Genomic DNA, 24,548 nt, shown 5'->3' with positions numbered 1-24,548 from the left:
AAAAAAAAAAAAAAAAAGGTAGAATGGTGGTGGTTGCCAGGGGCTGGAGGGGGTGCCATGGAGGATTACTATTTAATGGGAAAGAGTTTCAGTTTCAGTTTTACAAGATGAAAAGAGTTCTGGAGATGGATGGTGGTGATGGCTGCATAGCAATATGAATGTACTTAATACACATGAACTGCACACTTAAAATGGTTAAGAAAACAAATTTTAATTGTTACCACAACTAAGAAATGATTAGCCAGGCATGGTGGCACATGCCTATAGTTCCAGCTACTTGGGAGGCTGAGGTGAGAGGATTGCATAAGCCTGGGAGGTGGAGGTTTCAGTGAGCCGTGATCGCACCACTGCACTCCAGTCCGGAGTGAGACCTTGTGAGGAAAAAAAGAGGGGAGGGGGGAGAAAATAAATGAAAAAAAAAAGAGAGATAAGAGAGCATCTGACCTAGTGACATTCCTTATCCATCTGGGTACTTTACTCAAGTTCTTTTACTTTCTGAAATAATCCCTTAGCACTCCTTCTACTATGACACATAAATGATCTCCTTCACACCTGAGCTAAAAACAGAATTACCTCCAGGGAAGCCTTATCTAATAATTGTTTCTTCTGACCATTAAAACTGTCCTGGTTCAGGCTTGCATCACCTTTCTCCAAACTTAGAGTCTTCTAATTGGTCACTCTAACTCCAGTCATCCAATTCCTTTATCCTCCATACTTTCCCTCAGAGTGACATTTCTAAAACAAAAACTGACAAGGTAGAATACAAGGCCCTTTAGAATAGGATCCCTTCCAAATCTTCTGGTCTTATCTCTTGATGAGCTCCCAACCTAAAATCTGCACCAGCCAAATTAGTTGCATTTCTTCTAATGTGATAGCGTGTCTCACACCTCCATGCCCATGTTACGGTTGCTCACAACTAAAATGTCTTTCCCCCTGTTTTCCAACTGGCCAAAATCTATTTTTAGGACTTTTCTCAAGCATTGCTACCACTCTATAATGCATTTCTGGAACACTGCTTCCAAAAATTAATCACCCCCTTCTCTGAGGCCATATCATAACCTACCTCTTTCAGAAGACCTGAAACAGTATATTATTAATTCATTTCTTATTTACTCAAGACTCAGATCAGGGATTACATCAGATACATCTCTATTACCAACATAAAGCACAAAGTTTGGCACAGAGTAAGTATTCAGACATGCTGAGCAAATGAAAAAATGAGCAAATGGAAAACTTTAGCACTTACTATCTACATACTACATATATGGTCTGCTGACTACACTGCTAGCCCGTAAAGGACAAGGACATGTCTCATAGCTCTGCATCCTCCATAGCTACTAGCACAGTAGCATAAGTGAAGAATCAATTGTGCGAAATAAGTTCAGATACTACTGCCTGATCACAAAAAAAAAAAACAAAATAGGAAAAAGCAGAAGCCAGAATAGTTTTATCCACTAAAATATTAATATAAGATACCACATTTCTGGACAGAACAGAAGAAAGAGTAAAAAACCCTATGGTCACCAATCTAGAACTGGGTCCATCTGGCATCCCTCTTCATTTCTTTTGGAGCTAGGGTCCACTTGATTAATGCACGCAGCATGGACTGATTAAAGTGCTTGAGAGCTGACTTCAGAACACCTGAGTTAAATTTTGCTTTTAGACATGACAAAAGATTGTTTTTTAAGAGTCTTCACCATATTTATGCAGCCAACAGACACATGAAAAAATGCTCATCATCACTGGTCATCAGAGAAATGCAAATCAAAACCACAATGAGATACCATCTCATACCAGTTAGAATGGTGATCACTAAAAAGTCAGGAAACAACAGATGCTGGAAAGGGTGTGGAGAAATAGGAAAGCTTTTACATTGTTGGTGGGAGCATAAATTAGTTCAACCATTGTGGAAGACAATATGGCGATTCCTCAAGGATCTAGAACTAGAAATACCATTTGACTCAGCAATCCCATTACTGGGTATACACCCAAAGGATTATAAATCATGCTACTATAAAGACACATGCACACATATGTTTATTGTAGCACTATTCACGATAGCAAAGACTTGGAACTAACCCAAACGTCCACCAACGATAGACTGGATTAAGAAAATGTGGCACATATACACCATGGAATACTATGCAGCCATAAAAAAGGATGAGTTTATGTTCTTTGCAGGGAAATGGATGAAGCTGGGAACCACCATTCTCAGCAAACTGTTACAAGGACAGAAAACCAAATACAGCATGTTCTTACTCATAAGTGAGAGTTGAACAATGTGAACACATGGACACAAAGAGGGAAACATCACACACCAAGGACTGTCAGAGGGTGAGGGGCCAGGGCAGGGATAGCATTAGGAGAAATACCTAATGTAAATGATGAGTTGATGGGTGCAGCAAACCAACATGGCACATGTATACCTATGTAACAAACCTGCACATTGTGCACATGTACCCTAGAACTTAAAGTATAATAATAAAAAAAAGTCTTCACCATTTAAAGATATAAATCGAAATTTATGATTAAAATAATACGATGCCAGGAATTTATTTTCATAAGAATCTGGGGGAGAAGGTGAGGGTAAAGAAGTACAAGTGGATTGGAGGGAAGAGGGAAAATGAAACAAGTTTGGCCACAAAATGGTAAATTTTGAAGCCGGGTAATGGGTACATGGGAATTAATTAAACTATTCTCTCTACTTACATAGTATATATTTGAAATGTTCCATAACAAAAGGTTTTTTTTTTAAAAAAAAAAAAACGATGTTCAAATCCATACCTTCCATTTACTAGCTGGGTGACCTTGAATACTAAACAGCTCTAAGCTTAGTTCCATTATCTGGAATTTAGAGATAACAATGGTGCTATCATCAGGATTAAATAAAATATTACACATGGAAAGTGCTTTACAAACTCTAACAAGCAAACTAAATGTTAACTGCTCTTAGAAGTATTATTATAGATTATCATTGGTAATAGAACTTTAATATAATAATAATGGTAGATATTGCTAAGAAAAAGACTAACGGAAAATAGATCACTGAGAGATTGAAAACTTCTTGAGAACAGAAATCCTGATTTTGGCCAGATGTGGTGGCTCACACCTGTAATCCCAATCCTTTGGGAGGGCCAAGAAGGAGGGTTGCTTGAGCTCAGGAATTCGAGACCAGCCTGGGCAACACAGAGAGACTCCATCTCCACAAAAAAAATTAAAAAGAAAAAATTAGCTGGGAGTGGTGGCATGCGCCTGTGGTGCCAGCTCCTCAGGAGGCTGAGGTGGGAGGATGGCTTGAGCCTGGGAGTCCAGACTGTAGTGAGCAGTGATCGCGCCATTGCACTCTAGACTGAGAAACAGCAACACTCAAACAGATGCCAGGCACAGTGGTTCATGCCTGTAATCCCAGCACTTTGCGAGGCTGAGGCAGATGAATCGCTTGAGCCCAGGAGTTTGAGACCAGCCTTGGCAACATGGTGAAACCCCATCTCTATCAAAAATACAAAACTTTAGCCAGTCTCATAACCCAGTCTCTAGATAGATAGATACGATTTTTTAAAAATTTTTTTAAAGAAAAGAAAGAACAACAAAAAAAGAAAGCCTGATTTTATTCATGTAAAACATAAGTGAAACATTTATAATGTCCCTTCAATGTTCCAAGGAACCTGCCAGGCACTGGGATAGAGATGAATGGATCTGCAGCCTCTAAATTTAAGGAGATCAAAGTCTGAAGGAGATAGACACATATGACAAACAATTGCAAAGCATAAAACTTAATAATTGTGCTAATAGGACACTGTCCAGTGCCCAGAACGTCTGATATCTATTTGCTGAGTAAAAAGTGTCAATTCATTTATTAATTCAACAAATATTTATTTTACCAGGCACTGTTCTTGATTCTTCAGAAACAACAATTAAAAAAAATAAAAATCCCTGCTCAAGGCAAGCTTATGTTCCTGTATGGGGAAATGGACAAGGAACATAATTAACAAGAAATTATACAGAATATTAGAAGATGGTAAGTCCCATGGAGAAAACAAAATCAAGGAAGGGGACTAGGAAGTGCTGGGTGGGGATAGGCAGTTTCGATACGAAACAGAAGGGTAAAGGAAGACCTCAGTGTAACGGTGACATTTGCATGCTGATAGCTGCAATATGAAGTACAAGTCACCATTTATAACATAGTCTTAAAATTGTCAAAGATATACTTAACCTAAATATAATAACAAAGCCTACAGGTCTAACTTTCAGTTCATAGTAAATACAGAGAACAGAGGAACAAGTTAATCCTCAAAAAAGTAAATGAATTCGGAAAACAAGACATTTTACAAAAGAACTGTCTCAGTTTCTTCATCAAATCAATGTCACCAAAATAGTAACTGTTGTAGATTTTTTAAAAAGACTAAATGCCATGTGGGGACCTGGTTTGCATTTTGATTTGAACACATCAACTATAAAAAGATATTGGGGGAACAACTAAAAAAATCTAAATATCAACTAATTCTTAGATGACTTAAAGAATTACTTAACTTTATTCATTATGGTTAGGTAGCTACGTTAAAAAATAAAAAGTCCCTCTACTTTCTCACAGCAGTGAGGAAAAAAGAAAACAACAAAAAGATATCCCTTTTTAATAGATATGTAATGAAATAATTAGAAAAAAAAGACATATCTTTTAAAAATTCATCAAAACAAGGCTGGGCATGGTGGCTCACGCCTGTAATCCCAGCACTTTGGAAGGCCAAGGCAGGTGGATCACCTGAGGTCTGGAATTCGAGACCAGCCTGGCTAACATGGTGAAACCCTGTCTCTACTAAAAATACAAAATTAGTTGGGCGTGATGGCGCATGCCTATAGTCCCAGCTACTCCGGAGGCTGAGGCAGAAGAATTGCTTGAACCCAAGAGGCGGAAGCTGCACTGAGCCCAGACAGTGCTATTGCACTCCAGCCTGGGCAACCGAGTGAGACTCATCTCAAAAAAAATAATAATAAAATAAAATAAAATTCAGCGAAACAAACAGAGCAAATTTGACAAAATTACTAATAACTGTTAAATTCTAGGAATGGGTATTTGGTAGGTCACTACAGTATTTTATCTACTTTTCCATAAGCTTAATAATTTGGGGGCTGGGTGTCATGGTTCACACCTGTAATCCCAGGAATTTGGGAGCCCAAGGTGGGTGGATTGCTACAGCGCAGGAGTTCGAGATCAGCCTGTGCAACATAGAAAGCCCTGTCTCTTCAAAAAAAAAAAAAAATACAAAAATTAGCTGGGCATGCTGTACATGCCTGTAGTCCCAGCTACTCAGAAGGCTGAGACAGGAGGATCAATTGAGCCTTGGAGGTAGAGGGTACAGTGAGCTGTGATAGCACCACTGCACTCCCACCTGGGAGAGAAAGCAAGAGCCTGTCTCAAAAATAATAATAGTAATAATAATAATGATTTTTGGGCTGGGCATGGTAGCTCACGCTTGTAATCTCAGCACTTTGGGAGGCCAGAGTGCATGGATCACTTGAGATCAGGAGTATGAGACCAGCCTGGCCAACACAGCAAAACCCCATCTCTACTAAAAAATACAAAAAAAATTAGCTGGGTGTGGTGTCGCACACCTGTGGTCCTAGCCACTCTGGAGGCTGAGGCAGGAGAATCACTTAAACTGAGGAGGCGGAGGTTGCACTGAGCCAAGATTGCGCCACTACACTCCAGCCTGGGCGACAGACCAAGACTTGGTCTCAAAAAAAAAAAGCAAAACTTGGCCTGGAGTTGTGGCATATGTCTGTAGTCCCACCTACTTGGAAGGCTGAGCCAGGAGAACCACTTAAGCCAGGAGTTCCACGCTACAGTGAGCTATGACGGTGCCACTGAATTCTAGGATGGGTGACAGTGAGCCTCTGTCTCAAAGAAAATTTTTTTGGCCAGGAGCAGTGGCTCACGTCTGTAATCCTAACACTTTGGGAGGCCGAGGCAGGCAGATCACTTGAGGTCAGGAGTTCGAGACCAGCCTGGCCAACATGGCAAAACCCCGTCTCTACTAAAAATACAAAAATTAGGGCATGGTGGCACGTGCCTGTAATCGCAGCTACTAAGGAGGCTGAGGCAAGACAATTGCTTGAACCCAGGAGGCAGAGGTTGCAGTGAGCCAAGATTGCACCACTGCACTACAGCCTGGGCAAGAGTGAGACTCTGTCTCAAAAAAAAAAAAATTATTTTTCATTAAAAAAGAGGGCTACTGCAATTAGATATGAGGGCCATGAATTAGGACAGGAACAGCAGGATGTTAAGGGGACCACATTCCAGAGATGAATGGGTCATGATTGATGTTAACTCCTCTTTTGTGCTTCCACTGTACTCTGCACATATTGCACTCACAGTAACTTCAGCAGTATGATGCACTTTATCATTGACACGTATTATTTCCATCTACTATACTGTAACTTTCTGAGGACAAGATCTGCAGCTTTTTTATCTCTGTATCCATAGTACCTAGCACATGGAAGACACTCAGTAAAAGCCTGCTAATGAATACCTTATTTATTTGTAATATTAACCATTCTGCAGACATAAGTCCCATGATGTACTCCCATCAGATCCTCAAGATTTTCTTACCTTGTAATAATGTTCCAAGAGAATCCTGACTACTCCCTCTACGCTTTCTGCCTCGACAGGCTTCCTGGCAAACTGGAGCAGGTATTGCAAAGCATCTGCTGGGGAGGTAGCTTTACACAGATCTATGTGGAGTGCTGCAGATTTACTTGGTTTTGTTAGTCGGAGTTTCTTAGTAGCAATTTCCTCCTGTTGTTGCTGCAAGGGGTAGAGAAAACTGAAAACACATAATCTGCAAACATAACTTTGCCTCATTTGGTGGAAATAATTTTCCATTATACCAAATAATATATTTAGCTGACAGACTTAGGAAAATACAGTGTTATAAACTTGAAAGAGTACCGGGTTGGTGACAAGGTCATGAGTCTCAATTTTGCCTTTACTAGCTCCTATGACTTTAGGCAAGTCATTTAATTTCTCCAAGTCTCAGTTTATTTCTCTGTAAAATAGGTATACTTTATTTTTTCTTAGAGATGGGGTCTCTCTACATTGCCCAGGCTGGTCTCTAACTCCTGGGCTCAAGCAATCCTCGCACCTCAGCCTCCCAAATTGCTGAGATTACAAGCATGAGCCATCATGCCCAGCCTTACACCAACATTTTGCTCTACTTATCTCTGAGGATTGTGGTAGCCTTTGGGTTTAGAGATAACATGAAGGATCTACTCCATTTTTTTGAGACAGAGCAAGACATTGTCGCCCAAGTGGGAGTGCAATGGTGCAATCTTGGCTTGCTACGATCTCCACCTCCTAGGTTCAAATAATTCTCTGACTGACACCCAACATGCTGGGATTGTAGGTGTGTGCCACCTCCACCTACTAGGTTCAAGTGATTCACCTCCCTGACTCCCAGCTAGCTGTGATTACAGATGCGTGTCACCACACCCAGCTAATTTTTGTATTTTTAGTAGAGACAGGTTTTTCCATGTTACCCGGGCTGGTTTCAAACTCCTGGCCTCAAGTGATCCCTCTGCTTCAGTTTCCCAAAGTCCATTCTTTATTAGAAAACAAATATCAGACAGGGCGTGGTGGCTCACGCCTGTAATCCCAGCACTCTGAGAGGCTGAGGCAGGCGGATCACTTGAGGCCAGGAGTTCAAGACCAGCCTGGCCAACATGGCAAAACCCCGTCTCTACTAAAAATACAAAAATTAGCCGGGTGTGGTGGTGTATGCCTGCAGTCCCAGCTATGCAGGAGGCTGAGGAACATGTGACCTCAGGAGGCAGAAGTTACAGTGAGCCAGGATTGTGCAATTGCACACCAGTTTGCGCAAAAAGAGGAAAACTCCATCTCAAAACAAAAGAAAAGGAAACAAATATTGGATGGGCTTAGCGGCTTACACCTGTAATCCTAGCACTTTGGGAGGCTAAGGCAGGAGGATCCCTTGAGCCCAGGAGTTCGAGACCAGCCTGGGCAACATGGTGAAACCCTGTCTCTATTTAAAAAATAATAATAATAACAATAAAATAAAATAAATTTCCTTAACAGTGCATTTTTATGTACTGAGCAATCACCTCCTTACAAATTCACATTTCCATAGAAAAGAGACTAGAATTATTCTAGACAAGAACACAGTATGACATGATAAAAAGAATAAGGGCTTTGGAGTCAGAGGAATTTGTATTCAATAACAACTTAATAGCTAGGGAAGGCCTTCTATAGGAGGGCATACCAATACTTTATTATCACAGAGCTATTCGATAAATCTGTTATTAAACATAACTTTATTATACATATACGTAAGTGCTAGGCACATATCAGTTCTCCTTCCTCATCTTTTCAGCGGAGAAAAAAGAACAGAAGCACTAAGATCTCATTTAATCACTTCATGTTAACAACTGATGAAAAATTAAGTGAAGAAATTAGCTCTTCCCTTAAAATTCTTAGCCATTTCTATCCTATTCCTCTCAAACTCAGTTTTCAGTCTTATCAAAGCTGTAGTTAGGTCAAAAGCTAGGAATTTTTTCCCTAAGTATTATGTAAGGGAGAGGACAACCAATATCAACTGTCATTCAACCACTAATAACACTTTAGTGAGCCAGGCCCTATTGTCCATCTCCAGAACATGGAGACGAACCAGGCATTACCTCTGCCATCAAGGACCTCAGACTGGTGGGAAGACAGGTACGCTGGTAATTACAGTAGCACTGAACGAAAAGTACAAAAAGATTAGTACCACAGAATGCTACAGAAACAGGTGAAGAAGAGACTAAGCTCTTTACGAGGTTTCAGTTGGATCTTGCAGCACAAATGTTAAGTCCACTGGGTGGAGAACAAAAAGAAAGGGAAGAATGGCATGTATTCTGTATAAAAGAGACAACCAGTGCAAGAGTTTGGAGATATGCAGACACATGAACACATGGCATATCTGGTTATGTGAGGATGGGTGGAAGAGGGGTGAGCACTCTTGGGAAACGGGAACAACAGAATGTTGGGAAGAAAGGAAGTTACATTGTGCAACAGTACTACAGTACTAATGTTCTTAATGCCACTGAGCTTTACACTTAAAATTGTTAAAATTCTAAATTTTATATTATGTATTAACATATTTTATATTATGTATTAACACATTTTACTGCTGGATGAATGAATCAATGTCATGTTTAAGGATCAGTATCCTGCTGGATGCTGTCTTGCCACTCCACAAGTCTAAGGATCTAAGAATGCAACTGATGCATTGGCATGAATTTGGGGGCATGTCAGGAATGCAGAATCTTGCCTCACCTCCTCTGCTTGACTTATCAAATAGAATCGACATCTGAACAACGTCCCCAGGTGATTTGTATACACATTAAAATCTGAGAAATAAGACATTAGGATGATTTGGGATCAACCCTAGCAACATCTACATGGAGACACACGGAGCATCACTGACCGCTCTGACATGGGCTCTGTCCACATGTCACAACTTCATGGTGAGAAAGGTACTGTCCTCCTTCCTAGGTGAACCGTTCCACCAGTGGAGAGTTCTTGCCCTATGAAGTCTGTGACTCCCGCCTGCTTAGACTGCGCCTGAAGGAATTCTATAGACCCTTCTTTCAGCCCCTTAGAACCTTGTGTATATTCCAACTGGTCCCTGAGAGGTTTTTTTTGGAACGTGGGGGTGGGGAGGCTAGAAGGGTCTCTGCTACTAACTGGTGAATCCTCGTACCCCTCCGAAGGCTCAATGTCCACATCTGGAAAACGAGGATGCTAATATAACGCGATGTAGCAAAGTTGTACGAGAGAATAAAATTCTCTCGGATAAGATAGTTTCGCAAATTAAAAAACACTGTTTCTCCTAATAATTTTTTTAAAATTCTGTCAGACTTCATATATTAATGACAACAGCGGTTGCAAACTAACACGCCCACTAACGTGCAATATTAGAGATTATCAACAAGTCTGCACTTAACACGGGCGTATGGAGCCTGTTCTGTTCTGGCAAAGTGCATGGGTTTTGGATAATCTACCCTGGTCCGGAGCGGTTCTGGATCTTTCCCGCCAGAGCTTACCTGAACCACTTTCGTGAATTCCTCATAAACCCGCTTCTTAAGGTGCGCCGCCATGCCTGCCTGCGGGCCCTCTCAGCTTCCGTACACTAGGAGGGAGGAGGGAGGGGTGGACGGATCCGGAAAATTTGTCTAGGCGCGGGGGTGGGTGGATGACTTGCCGAGATCCCACAAGGCAGTGAGGTTTGGGGAAAGAGCGACCGCTTCCTGTTGCTCGACTGCCCCGCCACTGTACGGCCTGATTTGGCGGCCTAAGCCTCCTGCGCCGGAAGAACGGAAACAGGAGAGCCCCTTGTGGGAGGTGGGGCCTCTGGTGGGAGGAGCCGAGATTGAAAGGGTGGGCAACCCAATGGGAGCTTTGGGAGGCTGGTGGCCTTGGAGTGGCTAAGAGACTTGCGCGGTGCAGCGCGAAGGGAGGGAGGAAGTACAAGTTAAAGGGCAGAGGCGGGGCGATCCAGAGCTAGAGGCAAAACCCGGAGCCCTGTAAGGGGTTTGACTAGTGGCTCAGCTGACATTCCCATCATCCTTTTCTGTACACGATGCGGCTTATAGGTTTCCTGAGCACTGCCTTTGTTCAAGCTGTGCGCCACCCCTCTCCAGTTTGGGGGTGCCTTTCCATACTCCCTTATTTCCAGTTTTGCAAAAGCTGCCGTCCTTTAAGGCATCAATCCCTGCTCTGATAGCTATAGTACAGTAGAAGACATCTGAGACCAAGGATAAAGCAACGAAGCTACAGACCACAGTTCGGGTTCTTAAGCAAATGGCTCAACTACAAATGCATTTATAATAACCTGACAAAGATGTGACAATGGAGTGAAATAATGCAGGAACATTTTATGGACTGTAAGGTATAGTGCACATGTCAGTGTCAGTAAATCCAAGGTCAAGTTTTACAACCTACATGAAACTAGCTGTTCATTGTTTTGGTCTTTCAAAAGAATTAATGTGGGCCAGGCACGGTGGCTCATGCCTGTAATGCCAACACTTTGGGAGGCCGAAGCGGGTGGATCGCTTGAGGTCAGAAGTTCGAGACCTGCCTGGCTAACATGGTGAAACCCCGTCTCTACTAAAAATATAAAAAGTAGCCAGGGCGTGGTGGCACACGCCTGTAATCCCAGCTTCTTGGGAGGTTGAGGCAGGAGAGTCACTTGAACCTGGGAGGTGGAGGTTGCAGTGAGCCGAGATCACACCACTGCACTCCAGCCTAGGCAACAGAGCGAGACTCCGTATCAAGAAAGAAAGAGAGAGAGAGAGAAGAAAGAAAGAGAGAGCGAGAGAGAAAGAAAAAGGAAGGAAGGAAGGGAGGAGGGAGGAAGGGAAGGAAAGAAGGAAAGACAGAGAGGGATAGTTTAAAAAAAAAAAACAAAACAGGAGGCTGAGGTGGATAGGTGGATACAGAGGACCCAAAAATAAACAAAAGATAGTATTTATCCTCAAGGTCCTACAGTCTGAGAAGACAGACACCCAAACTGATGGTGACAGTGCAACTGAAATGTGCTGGGTAACGGGAATGAATGTAGTTCAAACAGACCTAATTTCCTTAGAGTGCCTCAGAGAAGTCTTTCCTAAAATTAGAGGAAACTGGGTGTGGTGGCTCAGGCCTGTAATCCCACCACTTCGAGAGGCCAACGCGGGCGGATCACCTAGCTCAGAAGTTTTGAGACCAGCCCGGGCAACATGGGGAAATCTACTAAAAAATACAAAATTTAGTTGGGCATGATGGTGGCCCACGCCCGAAGTCCCAGCTACTCCGGAGGCTGAGGTGGGAAAATCGCTTGGGCCTGGGATGTGGAGGTTGCAGTGTGCCAACATCAAGCCACTGCACTCCAGCCTGGGCAACGAAGTGAGACCCTGTCTCCAAAAAAAAAAAAAGCCTGGGCGCGGTGGCTCACCCCTGTAATTCCAGCACTTTGGGAGGCCGAAGCGGGCGGATTACCTGAGGTCGGGAGTTCGAGACCAGCCTGGCCAACATGGTGAAACCCCGTGTCTCCTAAAAATACAAAAACTAGCCGGGCATCGGGGTGGGTGCCTGTAATCCTAGCTACTCGGGAGGCTGAGGCAGGAGAATTGCTTGAACCCAGGAGGCAGCGGCTGCAGTGCGCCGAGTTCGGGCCACTGTACTCCAGCCTGAGCAACAGAACGAGACTGTCTCAAAAAAAAGAAGAAAAAAAAAAAGGAAACTATTTCTAATGCGGCTTTAAAAGAATGAGTTTTTCCAGAAACAAAGGCATCCCAGACCGCCGAGATAAGATATACAAATATGTCAAGGGAAATGAAAAACATTTAGCAAACAATACCTTTAATAAAGCTTAGCTGCTATTATTACCATTATCATATTCTATCAAATCTAAGCTGCCAGCAATTATAAAATCAATATTTTATTTATTATGTTAAGAAAAGAAATGCTGAAATTAAAAGCAATGGTTTCTAATTGCTTAGATTTGTTATGTATGCTTACAGAAACAGCTCTTTTAAACTTATTTAGACATCGATTTTTATCTTACATCACACTGCTGTTTCCATGTCTTTCTGTGCACGTAAAAACTTTTTAATGACAAGTTATAGGGTAATCTATTTGGAGCTATATTAAATAGTAATTTAAAATAACACATGTAGTACCAAAATTGCAGAGCTCAGTTGAAGCGATGACACCATGAACTTCTACGACTCAGTCTACATATGAGCAACTGGCCAACATCTCCTGATTTCAGAGACATTAAATGTGCATCATAGCATCAATGATATGAGTATTATCGTCATTATTAAATACATGGCGGCTAGGTGTGGTAGCTCACACCTGTAATCCTAGCGCTTTGGAAGACCAAGGTAAAGGGACAGCTTGAGCTCAGGAGTTGGAGACAGCCTGGGCAACATGGTGAAAACCCATCTCTACCAAAAATACAAAAAATTAGCTGGGCATGGTGGCATATGCCTGTAGTGCCAGCTACTTGGGAGGCTGAGGTAGGAAGATTGCTTGAGCCCGCTGGGCAGAGGTTGCAGTAGCTGAGATCGCACCACTGCACTCCAGCCTGGGTGACAGAATAGGACCCTGTCTCAAAATAATAAATAAATAAATAAATAAATGCATGGCTTTAGGAAGGAGTTTGGTGCATTCTGAAAACCAAAGGAACTTCGGTTCATGTTGAAAGTAAAGTGTGTGCAAGGAACAGGAAGAAGCAATAAAAATAAAGTTGAGGCCAGGCACCGTGCCTCATGCCTGTAATCCCAGTCCTTTGGGAGGTGGTAGGTGGGAGGATCACTTGAACTCAGGAGTTCCAGACCAGGCAGTGCAACAGAAAGAGATCCTGTCTCTATATTAAAAGAAAACAAAATTATATGGAGTTTAGCTCTGTCGCCCAAGCTGCAGTGCAGGGGCACGATCATGGCTCACTGCAGCCTCGACCTCCCAGGTTCAAGCGATTCTCCTGCTTCAGCCTCATGAGTAGCTGAGATTACAGGCATGCACCACCACACCCAGCTAATCTTTTTGCATTTTTAGTAGAGATAGGGTCTCACCATGTTGCCGAGGCTGGTCTCAAACTCCTGACTTCAAGTGATCTGCCCACCTCAGCCTCCCGAAGTGCTGGGATTACAGGCGTGAGCCACCATACCTGGCTATATAATTTTTTTTAATTATAAATAAATAAATTTGAGAAGTTGGTATAGCCAACTTCTCAATGAACCAGATTGGCATAGAAACAAGAACGCACATTCTTTAATGTTGACTTGAAAAACTGTCTTTATTTTATTGATGCCATTTTCCTTTGAATTTTATTATTACTTATGAGAATACATTAAGGTTCCCCTGTGAATGAATCTATGAGGCTTCAGTCTTCTCTGTCTCTTGCATAACAGCAGCCCAATTTAGTAACTTCTTCTCTGCCTGTTGGTTCAGCAACAATAGCCCCAGTGGTCTGGGGACAGTCCCATTACATGTCTAATGTAATGAACAATGACTATGTTCTCTAGGGCAACTGTTTCTCCCTTGGGGACTAAGTACTCCAAACCTACTGGGCCCAAGAATTCATAAATGAATTATTAGGTGTAAAAGAGAAAGGAACTGCTCCTACCTCCACCCTTTGATACCCAGACCCATGTTCTAACTGTGGGAGAAGCAGTACTATATTTTAGCTGTTGGTATAAGGCATATACCATAAACAGCAGCCCAAACTCACAATGTGTTGGCTCTTGATTAGCACTATAACTGAATCTCCAAAAGATTATTATGCTGCTTTATTATAGCACCTACATCTGAGTGATAGGGTTCCTGGCAAGACCAAGGAGTTTCTTCACTACAATTTTCTCAGCATAAAATAAGCTCCTTAATCAGAAGCAATGTGTGGAATACTATGATAATGAATTAGGCATCCGTAGATTATGGAGCTGGCAGAAATATTGCAGGCAGGGAAGTCAAATCTGAATTTGGAATACGAATCTATTCCTGTGAGGACAAATCACTGCTCCTTCCATGATGGAAAGGATCCAGTATGTAGTTGAATGATTGCAAAAACAGCCCCAAATCTCCCCCTCTCGGTATGTATACCCCTTGAAATGTGACTTTGAAGGTGCTTTTATTAAGAGATGAAATCTATATTATCACCTTTTGAATTTGTGCTGGCCTTGTGACAGGCCAATACAATGTGCTAGAAGTGACAGTGTGCTAATTTTGAGTCTAAGCCTGAAGGCCCACCCACATGCAATTTCCCAGACCTTTTGTTTGATTTTGGAGCCCCACCATTGCCATGACAGCAAATCCAACCTGGCCTGCTGAAGAGTGAGTGACCACATGGAACACAGGCAAGCTGACCCACCTGAAGCCATCTGAGACCAGCTCCACCCCAGCTAATCCACCAGCTGACTACAGATGTATGCGTTATTCCAGCTGAGACCAGAACTGCCCAACCTGTAGGCCTGTGAGAAATAATTAATGGCTGTAGTCTTAGGTCATTACATTTGATGGTAGGAAATTGTCACACAGTCAGGCACTCCCTAAGCGCTAAGTTAACTTGCCACACTTCATGGTTTCATCTGGTAAGAAGACAACAAGCCCAGATGATTTAGGCAGTTGATTATTCACAGAACAGCAGGTGGCATGAACTCCAAATTTGTTTCAGTTCTCCTTGCCAAACAAACATCATGGCAGTTATACAGGTGAATGCCCATGCACACAATAGATCTGTAACAGCTGAGAACACTGAGCTTAGGAACCTCCCATTCTTAAAAGAAGACTGCTGAGAAACTTGCCTTCTGGAGAGAGACTTTATTATTTTGGTCAGGAAAGAAATCTGCCTTCCAACCCATGGGGGACATTTTTTTTCTCTCTGAAATGTTTCCAGGATTTGAGGACCATATTAGCTTTATTACCCTGGAATATAAGTAAATCTGTTCCCTGCTCCTAAGCAGCTTTGCAAACATCCTCAAACAAAGCTTTTGATGTCATTTGCTCAGAAACACCAGAATTTTCCCCAACAGTTTCTTAATTGATTTGCAGTGCAATAAACCTCCCACCAAGAAGTGCCTGGTACCCTCTGAGAATAATACCATATCGGGGGCTCAGTGTTGGTCTCTCTCTACTACTGGCAGGTTGGACATACATCAGTGGCTAGGTTAGCTTTGGGGGGAGGAAGTCTATACTGTACGGCACATGAATAGCCTCTATCCCTGCCATTATGGCCACTTTGTTCATGTCTCTATCGAGCAAGCACTGAGGAGCTGGCGAAAGAGACTGGCTGACATCCACAAGTTGGATCATTGTGCCCTTGATTTTTGAGACCCTCTTCTAGAATGGGTGCCCTCTGGTGGGCATTCACAAGGGCATTCACATTTTCACCTATACCAGTTTCCCCAGCTTTCTTCCCATCTTTCTTAGGCCCATCTTCTTCCCAGGTTTTTACCCATCTTCCACTCTCGAACTTGCCAAGTCTCTGGCCCAACCAGGAATGGGCCCTGGGCATGCAGTACCTAAGGACCTAACAATCAGCCTCCCAGGACACTAAGCACAGCAGAAAAGAGCAGATAATGAGTGGTGGTTGGGGGAATGCAGGGGAAGATGAGGGAAATAAGTAGAGAATTAAAAACAAACAACATAACACACACACACACACACAAAAGGTACCCCAAGAGAAAAAATGTAGAACTGAAAACCTGATGCAGTGCTATGAACTAGGGTATCTTCATGAGGGTAATCTACAAAGGTTGTCATCTTTCTTTGTGTTTTTCCTTTGGATTATGATGACAGTTACGTTTAGCATACGGTTTTAAGATTTTCTCTTGTGACTCTGTAATTTTCTTTGGTTAGTACCAACAGATCTAAGAAGTCTTAGATATTCATACAAATGAAACAGAGATTGCCTTTTGAATATGATTACTATCATTTTTATTTTGGGTTTTTGTTGTTGCTGTCATTGTTTGAAACAGATTCTTGCCCTTGTCACCCAGGCTGGAATGCAATGGTGCGATCTTGGCTCACTGCAACTTCTGCCTCCCGAGTTCAAGCGATTCTCCTGCCTCAGCCTCCTGAGTAGCTGGGATTACAGGTGCCCGCCACCACACCTGGCTAATGTTTGTATTTTTAGTAGAGACAAGATTTCACCATGTTGGCCAGGTTGGTCTCGAACTCCTGACTTCAGGCGATCCACCTGCCTCGGCCTCCCAAAATGCTGGGATTATAGTCGTGAGCCATCACGCCTAGCCTGCTATTTTGTCCTTTCTGTTAGGAAGGAGGAAGGGAGGAGATGGTATTAATGAGTAGGTAACCAACAATGTTCTTATAATTTATGTACTTGTAATTTTTGTGTACATGAGACAGCATCTTGCTCTGTCGCCCAGGCTGGAGTGCAGTGACACAATCATGGCTTGCTGCAGTCTTAACCTTCCAGGCTCAAGTGATCCTCCCACCTCAGCATCCTGAAAAGCTAGGACAGCAGGCTTGTGCCACCACACCTGGTTAATTGTTTTATTTATTTATTTATTTATTTATTTGTTTATTTGTTTTTTGTAGAGGCAGGGTCTCACCAAAAGGTTGGTTTTGAACTCCTGTCCTCAAGTGATCCTCCCGCCTCAGCCTCCCAAAGTGCTAGGATTACAGGTGTGAGCCACGTGCCTAATATATATATATATATAGTTTTCTTTTCTTTTCTTTTTTGATACGGAGTCTTGCTCAGTCGCCCAGGCTGGAGTGCAGTGGTGTGATCTCGGCTCACTGCAAGCTCCGCCTCCTGGGTTCACGCCCTTCTCCTGCCTCAGCTTCCCAAGTAGCTGGGACTACAGGCGCCCACCACCACACCTGGCTAATTTTTTGCATTTTTAGTAGAGACAGGGTTTCACTGTGTTAGCCAGGATGGTCTCGATCTCCTGACCTCGTGATCCGCCCGCCTCAGCCTCCCAAAGTGCTGGGATTACAGGCATGAGCCACCGCGCCCGGCCTTTTTTTTTTTTTTTGAGTTGGAGCTTCACTCTCTCAGGCTGGCAGGCAATGGTGTGATCTCTGCTCACTGCAACCTCCACCTCCCGCGTTCAAGTTATTCTGCCTTAGCCTCCCAAGTAGCTGGGATTACAGGCACCTGCCACCATGCCCGGCTAATTTTGTATTTTTAGTAGAGATGGGGTTTCACCATGTTGGCCAGGCTGGTCACAAACTCCTGACCTCAGGTGATCCACCCGCCTTGACCTCCCAAAGTGCTGGGATTATAGGCATTAGCCACCGTGCCTGGCCGTGTATTTATAATTTATATCTTTTTGGATATTTCTTTTTTGTACAGTCTTGTAAGTCCCTCTACCTTAAATCCTTTTTGGAGCAAATATTTAATTAAATTACATTGAATTAAATGAGCATTCTCCTCACCTTAATTTTAAGCCATCCATAAATGTAATTTTAATAGCAGTATAACATTACATTATTCAGACATAATATAATTATTTAAAACTATTTGTTGCTTCTCAGAATGGGGTATTAAAAGAAAAAATACTACTTATTTCCAAAAGTTTTGCTATCGTGAGATAAAAATATGTTTTGTTTTTTGTTTCATTTTGTTTTGTTTTTTGAGATGGAGTCTTGCTCTGTCACCCAGGATGGAGTGGAATGGTGCAATCTTGGCTCACTGCAACCTCTGCCTCCTGGGTTCATGGAATTCTCCTGCCTCAGCCCAACAAGTAACTGGAATTACAGGTGTGCACCACCATGCCTGGCTAATTTTTGTATTTTTGGTAGAGACAGGGTTTCATCATGTTGGCCAGGCTGGTCAAATGAACTTCTGACCTCAGGTGATCTACCTGTCTTGGCCTCATAAAGTGCTGGGATTACAGGTGTGAGCCACAGCGCCTGGTCAATAGTATGTTATCTTAACTGTATTATGAATTGAGAGTTGAGGAGATATTGGAATTGTCTTTGTTTAATAAAATAGTTTGGAAGTTGCTTAGGAGGAGAGTCATACCTTAAGAACATGCATGCAATCTAGAACCAAGCAACAAAGGAGGTAGCTAAACTGGAGCATGGTCTTCTCTTTGCAAATAGAAGGAACATGAGAGGGCTCGTGGAGAATTGTCATGTTTCTAAAGCCTTGGTTTGGAACTGGCACACTGTCATTTCCGCACATATTCCACTGGCTGGCGAAAGTTAGTGGAGCAGGGAAGAACAGCCCCATCCACAGTGGAGCATCGCAAGAAAATGGAAAGAAGAGAGAACAGTTAACAAATACAATCTACTAGTAAAAAGTCGCCAGTGATGGGATGACTGGCACACTGTTAAGAATAAATATGTCCAATACTCAACTAGGAATTGTGGTTCTGTATCATAAATCCTCTCCCCTTAATTGCCTATATTTTCCACCATCAGCTGTGTACACAAATAGGTCATGAAAGTGGCATTTATTAAAAAAAAAAAATTAAAGACCTGTGTGTTAAATCTGGTGAGCATTGTGTAGAACAGTAACAATGGGTTTAAGACACCCAGATGAGGAGCAGAAGTGGAAGACCAGAACAGACCATGAGAACACAAGCACTCCAGAAATGTGCAGAAACCTTGGGGAGGACATTACCTTTCCGTAACTCATGAAATTGAGATGTTAAGCAAACCTGTTTAGATCTTTTTTTTTTTTTTTTTTTTTGAGACGGAGTCTCGCTCTGTCGCCCAGGCTGGAGTGCAGTGGTGAGATCTCGGCTCACTGCAAGCTCCGCCTCCCAAGTTTACACCATTCTCCTGCCTCAGCCTCCAGAGTAGCTGGGACTACAGGCGCCCGCCACCTCGCCCGGCTAGTTTTTTTTTTTTTGTATTTTTTAGTAGAGACGGGGTTTCACGGTGTTAGCAAGGATGGTCTCGATCTTCTGACCTCGTGATTCTCCCGTCTCGGCCTCCCAAAGTGCTGGGATTACAGGCTTGAGCCACCGCGCCCGGCCTTGTTTAGATCTTAAGGAGCAGGATGTCTCCAGTGAAAATGTGGGTGACAAAAATATCTGAATCTCTTAAGTACTGCCTTGGATTCTAATATCATAGGAGTAATTACTGATCAAAGTATGAACTCTTTTCCCCAGGCTCTTGATAATGTTGAATTTCTTCATGAAGAAAAGATTAAGTAGACATTCAAGAATGTCCACCCTAAATTGTCGGCCATATTAAAACCAAGAAAGGAAACCACAGACCAACCTTGAAAATAAGAAAAACATTTACAGGCCGGGCGCGGTGGCTCAAGCCTGTAATCCCAGCACTTTGGGGGGCCGAGGTGGGCGGATCACGACGTCAGGAGATCGCGACCATCCTGGCGAACACGGTGAAACCCCATCTCTACTAAAAAATACAAAAAACTAGCCGGGCGAGGTGGCGGCGCCTGTAGTCCCAGCTGCTCCGGAGGCTGAGGCAGGAGAATGGCGTGAATCTGGGAGGCGGAGCTTGCAGTGAGCTGGGATCTGGCCACTGCACTCCAGCCTGGGCGGCAGAGCGAGACTCTGTCTCAAAAAAAAAAAAAAAAAAAAATTTACAAACAGACGTGATTCCTGAATTACAATGTTCTTTGAAAATGACTGTTCTGAACAATTTTGTGATTGAAACTCCCTATGTATTAATTCCTTAAACCTCAAAAGTTAACAATACCATAAATACTTAAACAGTTGTCTCTGATGTCAAGTCGAAAAATGTTTTACGTCTGACAAGAAAGATAGGTAACTGTCAAAGTAAATCTCTCAAGTAGCTATGGATCATGACAGGCTTTATAATATATACTGTACTTACAAAAATCACAAATCATGGCCAGGCACGGTGGCTCACACCTGTAATCCCAGCACTTGGGGAGGCCAAGGCAGGAGGAGTGCTTGAGCCTGGGAGTTCGAGACCAGCCTGAGCAATGTGGTGAAACCCCTTCTCTACAAAATATACAAAAATTAGCCAGGTGTGGTGGCGTACACCTGTGGTCCCAGCTACTTGGGCTGCTGAGGCAGGAAGATCACCTGAGTCCAGGGAGGTCAAGGCTTCAGTAAGCCATGATTGCGCCACTGTACTTCATCCTAGGTGACAGAGCGAGACTCTGTCTCAAAAGAAAACAAACTAAAAAATCGAAAAACAGAAAACTAAACCTTTGGACCTCATAGTAAAATGAAGAATCGAAAAAGAAATTCCAAACAGTCACAAAGGAGCTTTATGTATGCTATGATCCATCTCATGTGGCTTCAGGTTAAACATTTGCTCTACAAAATGATGGAAGTAGTGGCTGCTCTCTCTGTTTAAAGATGTGAAGGATGTACAGCCCTACTACTTCCCAGGAGAGTCTGTAAGAGACACCGTGACCTTGGCCTTGCCCTTGCCCTACATTGCTTTTAGGCTTGAAATTTTGACACGGCAATATCAGAGCCCTAAAATGTGCTGGATATTTTTAAATATATTACTTGATTTTACTCTCTGTATTAGTTTCTTGAGGCTACCAACCACAAACTTGGTAGCTTAAAACAGCAAACATTTATTCTCTCACAGTTCTGGAGGCTAGAATTCCAAAATTAAGTTATTGGCAGAACTGTCCTCTCTCTGGAGGCTATAGGAGACAATCTGTTCCTTGCCTCTTATGGCTTCCGACTGCTGCCACAGCATTCCTGAGCTTGTGGTCATTTTTATTTATTTAATTTTTTAATTTTTTGAGGCAGGATCTCACTCTGTCACCCAGGCTGAGTGCAGTGGTGTGATCATGGCTCACTGCAGCCTCGAACTTCCAGGCTGATGCAATCCTCCCACCTCAGCCTCTGAGTAGCTGGGACTACAGTTGTGTGCCACCATGCCTGGCTATTTATTTCTTAGTAGAGATGGGATCTTGCTATGTTGCTTAGGCTGGTCTCGAATTCCTAGATGCAAGTGATCCTCCCCCTCAGCCTCCCAAAGTGTTCGGATACAGGTGTGAGCCACTGCACCTGGCCGCTTACGGTCATATCACCCCTCCTTTACATTATCTTCTCTTCTGTGTGCCTCTTATAAGGATTTATAAGGAAAGATTGTCACTGGATTTAGGATCCATCCAGATAATACAGGAGAATCTCCTCATCTTCAAATCTTTAACTTAATTACATCCACAAAAACTCTTTTTCCAAATAAGGTAACATCTATAGATTCTGGGGATTATGAGGTGGACATAGTATTTGGGGGACCACCATTCAACCCACTGCACTCTCACAACCTTGTGGAGCAGATCCCCTTTCAAGAACTCCCCCAGAGTTTCTTGCCTAAGAACACTGTAATTGATGAGCTGCCATTCAAAGTAAGGTCTCAGACGGTCACAGTGGCTCACATCTGTAATCCCAGCACTTTGGGAGACCGAGGTAGGTGGATCACTTGAGGTCAGGAGTTCGAGACCAGCCTGGCGAACATGGTGAAACCCCATCTCTACTAAAAATACATAAAAATATTAGCCGGGCGTGGTGGCAGGTGCCTGTAATCCCAGCTACTCGGGAGGCTGAGGCATGAGAATCACTTGAGTTTGAGAGGTGGAGGTTGCAGTGAGCCGAGATCATGCCACTGCACTCTAGCCTGAGTGACAGAGCGAGACTCCGTCTCAAAAAAAGCAAAGTAAGGTCTATGGTCGAATTCCAGTGTTCCTTCAATTATGCCACACTTTGTTGACATCGCCATAGAACAGTAACAATATGGACACACCTCCTTTTATTGTATTTGCTTTATTGTGCTTCACAGATATTGCCTATTTTATAAATGGAAAGTTTGTGGCAACCGTGTGTTAAGGAAGTCTGTAGGCGCCATTGTTCCAGTAACATGTGCTCACTCAAAGTCTGTGTGTCACATTTTGGTATTTTTCACAATATTTCAACTTTTTTATACATAAAGTCAAGATTTTATATCTGTTATGGTGATCAGTGATCAGTGATTTTTAATGTCACTATTCTAATTATTTGGGGCCACCACAAACAGCATCCATATAAGACAGAAAGCGCAATAAATAAACGTGTGTGTTCTGACTGTCCCACTGACTGGCAATGCCCTGTCTCCCTCCCTCTCTTCAGGCCTCCGTGTTCCTTGAGATACAACAATATTGAAATTCCTTGACACAAAATAATATTGAACAGTTAATAGCCCTACATAATGGCCTCTAAGTGCTCAAGTGAAAGGAAGAGTCCCAGGCCAGACATGATGGCTTGCACCTGTAATATCAGCACTTTGGGAGGCTAAGACTGGAGGATTGCTTGAGTTCAGGAGTTTGGACCAGCCTGGGCAACATAGTGAGACAAAAAATAAAATTAGCTGGGCATGATGGCACATGCCTGTGGTCCCAGCTACTTGGGAGATTGAGGTGGGAGGATCACGTGAGCCCAAGAAGTTGAGGCTATAGTAAGCTGAGATTGCGCCATTGCTCTACAGCCTGGGCGACAGAGCAGATCTCCATCTCCAAAAAAACAAAAATAAGCAAAGGAAGAGTCCCACATCTCCTATTTTAAATCAAAAGTTGGAAATGATTGGCCTGACGCAGTGGCTCATGCCTATAATCCCAACATTTTGGGAGGCCAAGGTAGGAGGTCTACTTGAGCCCAGGAGTTGGAGACCAGCCTGGCAAACAAGGCAGGACTCTGTCTCTACAAAATTTTAAAAATTAGTTGGGTGTGGTGGCACACACCTGTGGTCCAGCTACTCAGGAGGTTGAGGTGGGAGGATGACTTGAGCCCAGGAGGTTGAGGCTGCAGTGAGCCATGATTGCACCACTGTACTCCAGCCTGAGCAACAGGGCAAGACCCTGTCTCAAAAAATATGTAAAAATGAAAGAAAGAAAGGAAGAATCGATTGATGTGGCAAACTTCTCTGTTGCTTTATTTTACAAAATTGCCACAGTCACTCCAACCTTCAGCAACCACCATCCTGATCACTCAGCAGCCATCGACATGGAGGCAAGACCCTCCACCAGCAAGAAGATTATGACTCAGTGAAGGTTCAGATGATAGTTAGCATTTTTAGCAATGAAGTATTCTTAAATTAAGGTATATGCATTGTTTTTTAGACACAATGCCACTGCGCACTTAATAGATTATAGTATAGGCTGGGTCCAGTGGCCTATAATCCCAACACTTTGGGAAGCCAAGGCAGGAAGGTTGCTTGAACCCAGGAGCTCAAGACCAGCCTGGGCATCATAATGAGACCTCGTCTCTCCAAAAATCAAAAAACTAGCTGGGCATGGTGGCTTGCATCTGTAGTCCCAGCTACTGGGAGTGCTGAGGTGGAAGGATCACCTGAGCCCAGGAGGTCGAGGCTGCAGTGAGCCATGAACCCCAAGCCACTACACTTCAGCCTCAGTGACTATAGTATAGTATAAACATAACTTTTGTAGGCAATAAGAAACCAAAAATTCATGTGCCTTACTTTATTGTCATATTCCCTTTATTGTGATGGTCTAAAACTGAACTCACAGTATCTGTGAGGTATGCCTGTACTAATATCCAATGTTGATTGGAGCTTTTTCTATATCCCAGGTGCTGCCACAAGTACTTTTTATTCCATTTTATTTATTTATTTTTGAGAGTGAGTCTCGCTTTGTTGCCCAGGTTGGAGTGCAGTGGTGCAATCTCATCTCACTGCAATCTCCGCCTCCCAGGTTCAAGTGATTCTCCTGCCTTAGCTTCCTGAGTAGCTGGGATTACAGGTGCCCGACACCACACCCAGCTAATTTTTTTTTTTGTATTTTTTAGCAGAGATAGGGTTTCTTCTCCATGTTGCCCAGGCTGGTCTCAAACTCCTGGCCTCAAGTGATCCACCCGCCTTGGCCTCCCAAAGTGCTGGGATTACAGGCACTACAATCCTGTAATCCTGTAGTGAGCTACTACACCTGGCCTTTTTTCTGTTTTTTTTTTTTTTTTTGTTTGTTTGTTTGAGAAATGTCTCACTTTGTTGCACAGGCTGGTCTCAAACTCCTGGCCTCAAGTGATCCACCCGCCTTGGCCTCCCAAAGTGCTGGGATTACAGGCACTACAATCCTGTAATCCTGTAG

General features: G+C 43.1%; 1 protein-coding gene across 1 annotated transcript in view; it reads right to left on the bottom strand.

Moving 5' to 3' along the window:
- The window catches only part of INTS4 (integrator complex subunit 4), a 112,258-nt gene extending 102,109 nt beyond the window's left edge, over positions 1 to 10,149 (bottom strand). The window contains exons 1-2 of the mRNA XM_011938966.1: positions 10,096 to 10,149; positions 6,601 to 6,802 (exon numbers count right to left, since the gene is read on the bottom strand). Of these exons, the coding sequence (XP_011794356.1) occupies positions 6,601 to 6,802; positions 10,096 to 10,149 (256 nt within the window). The remainder of the gene's footprint in view (positions 1 to 6,600; positions 6,803 to 10,095) is intronic.
- Positions 10,150 to 24,548: the final 14,399 nt, after the last annotated feature.

This window comes from Colobus angolensis, unplaced genomic scaffold (assembly GCF_000951035.1).
Source record: "Colobus angolensis palliatus isolate OR3802 unplaced genomic scaffold, Cang.pa_1.0 Scaffold179, whole genome shotgun sequence".
NCBI lineage: Eukaryota > Metazoa > Chordata > Mammalia > Primates > Cercopithecidae > Colobus > Colobus angolensis.
Note: the sequence above shows the minus strand (reverse complement) of the source record. Positions and strands in the feature narration are given on the sequence as shown.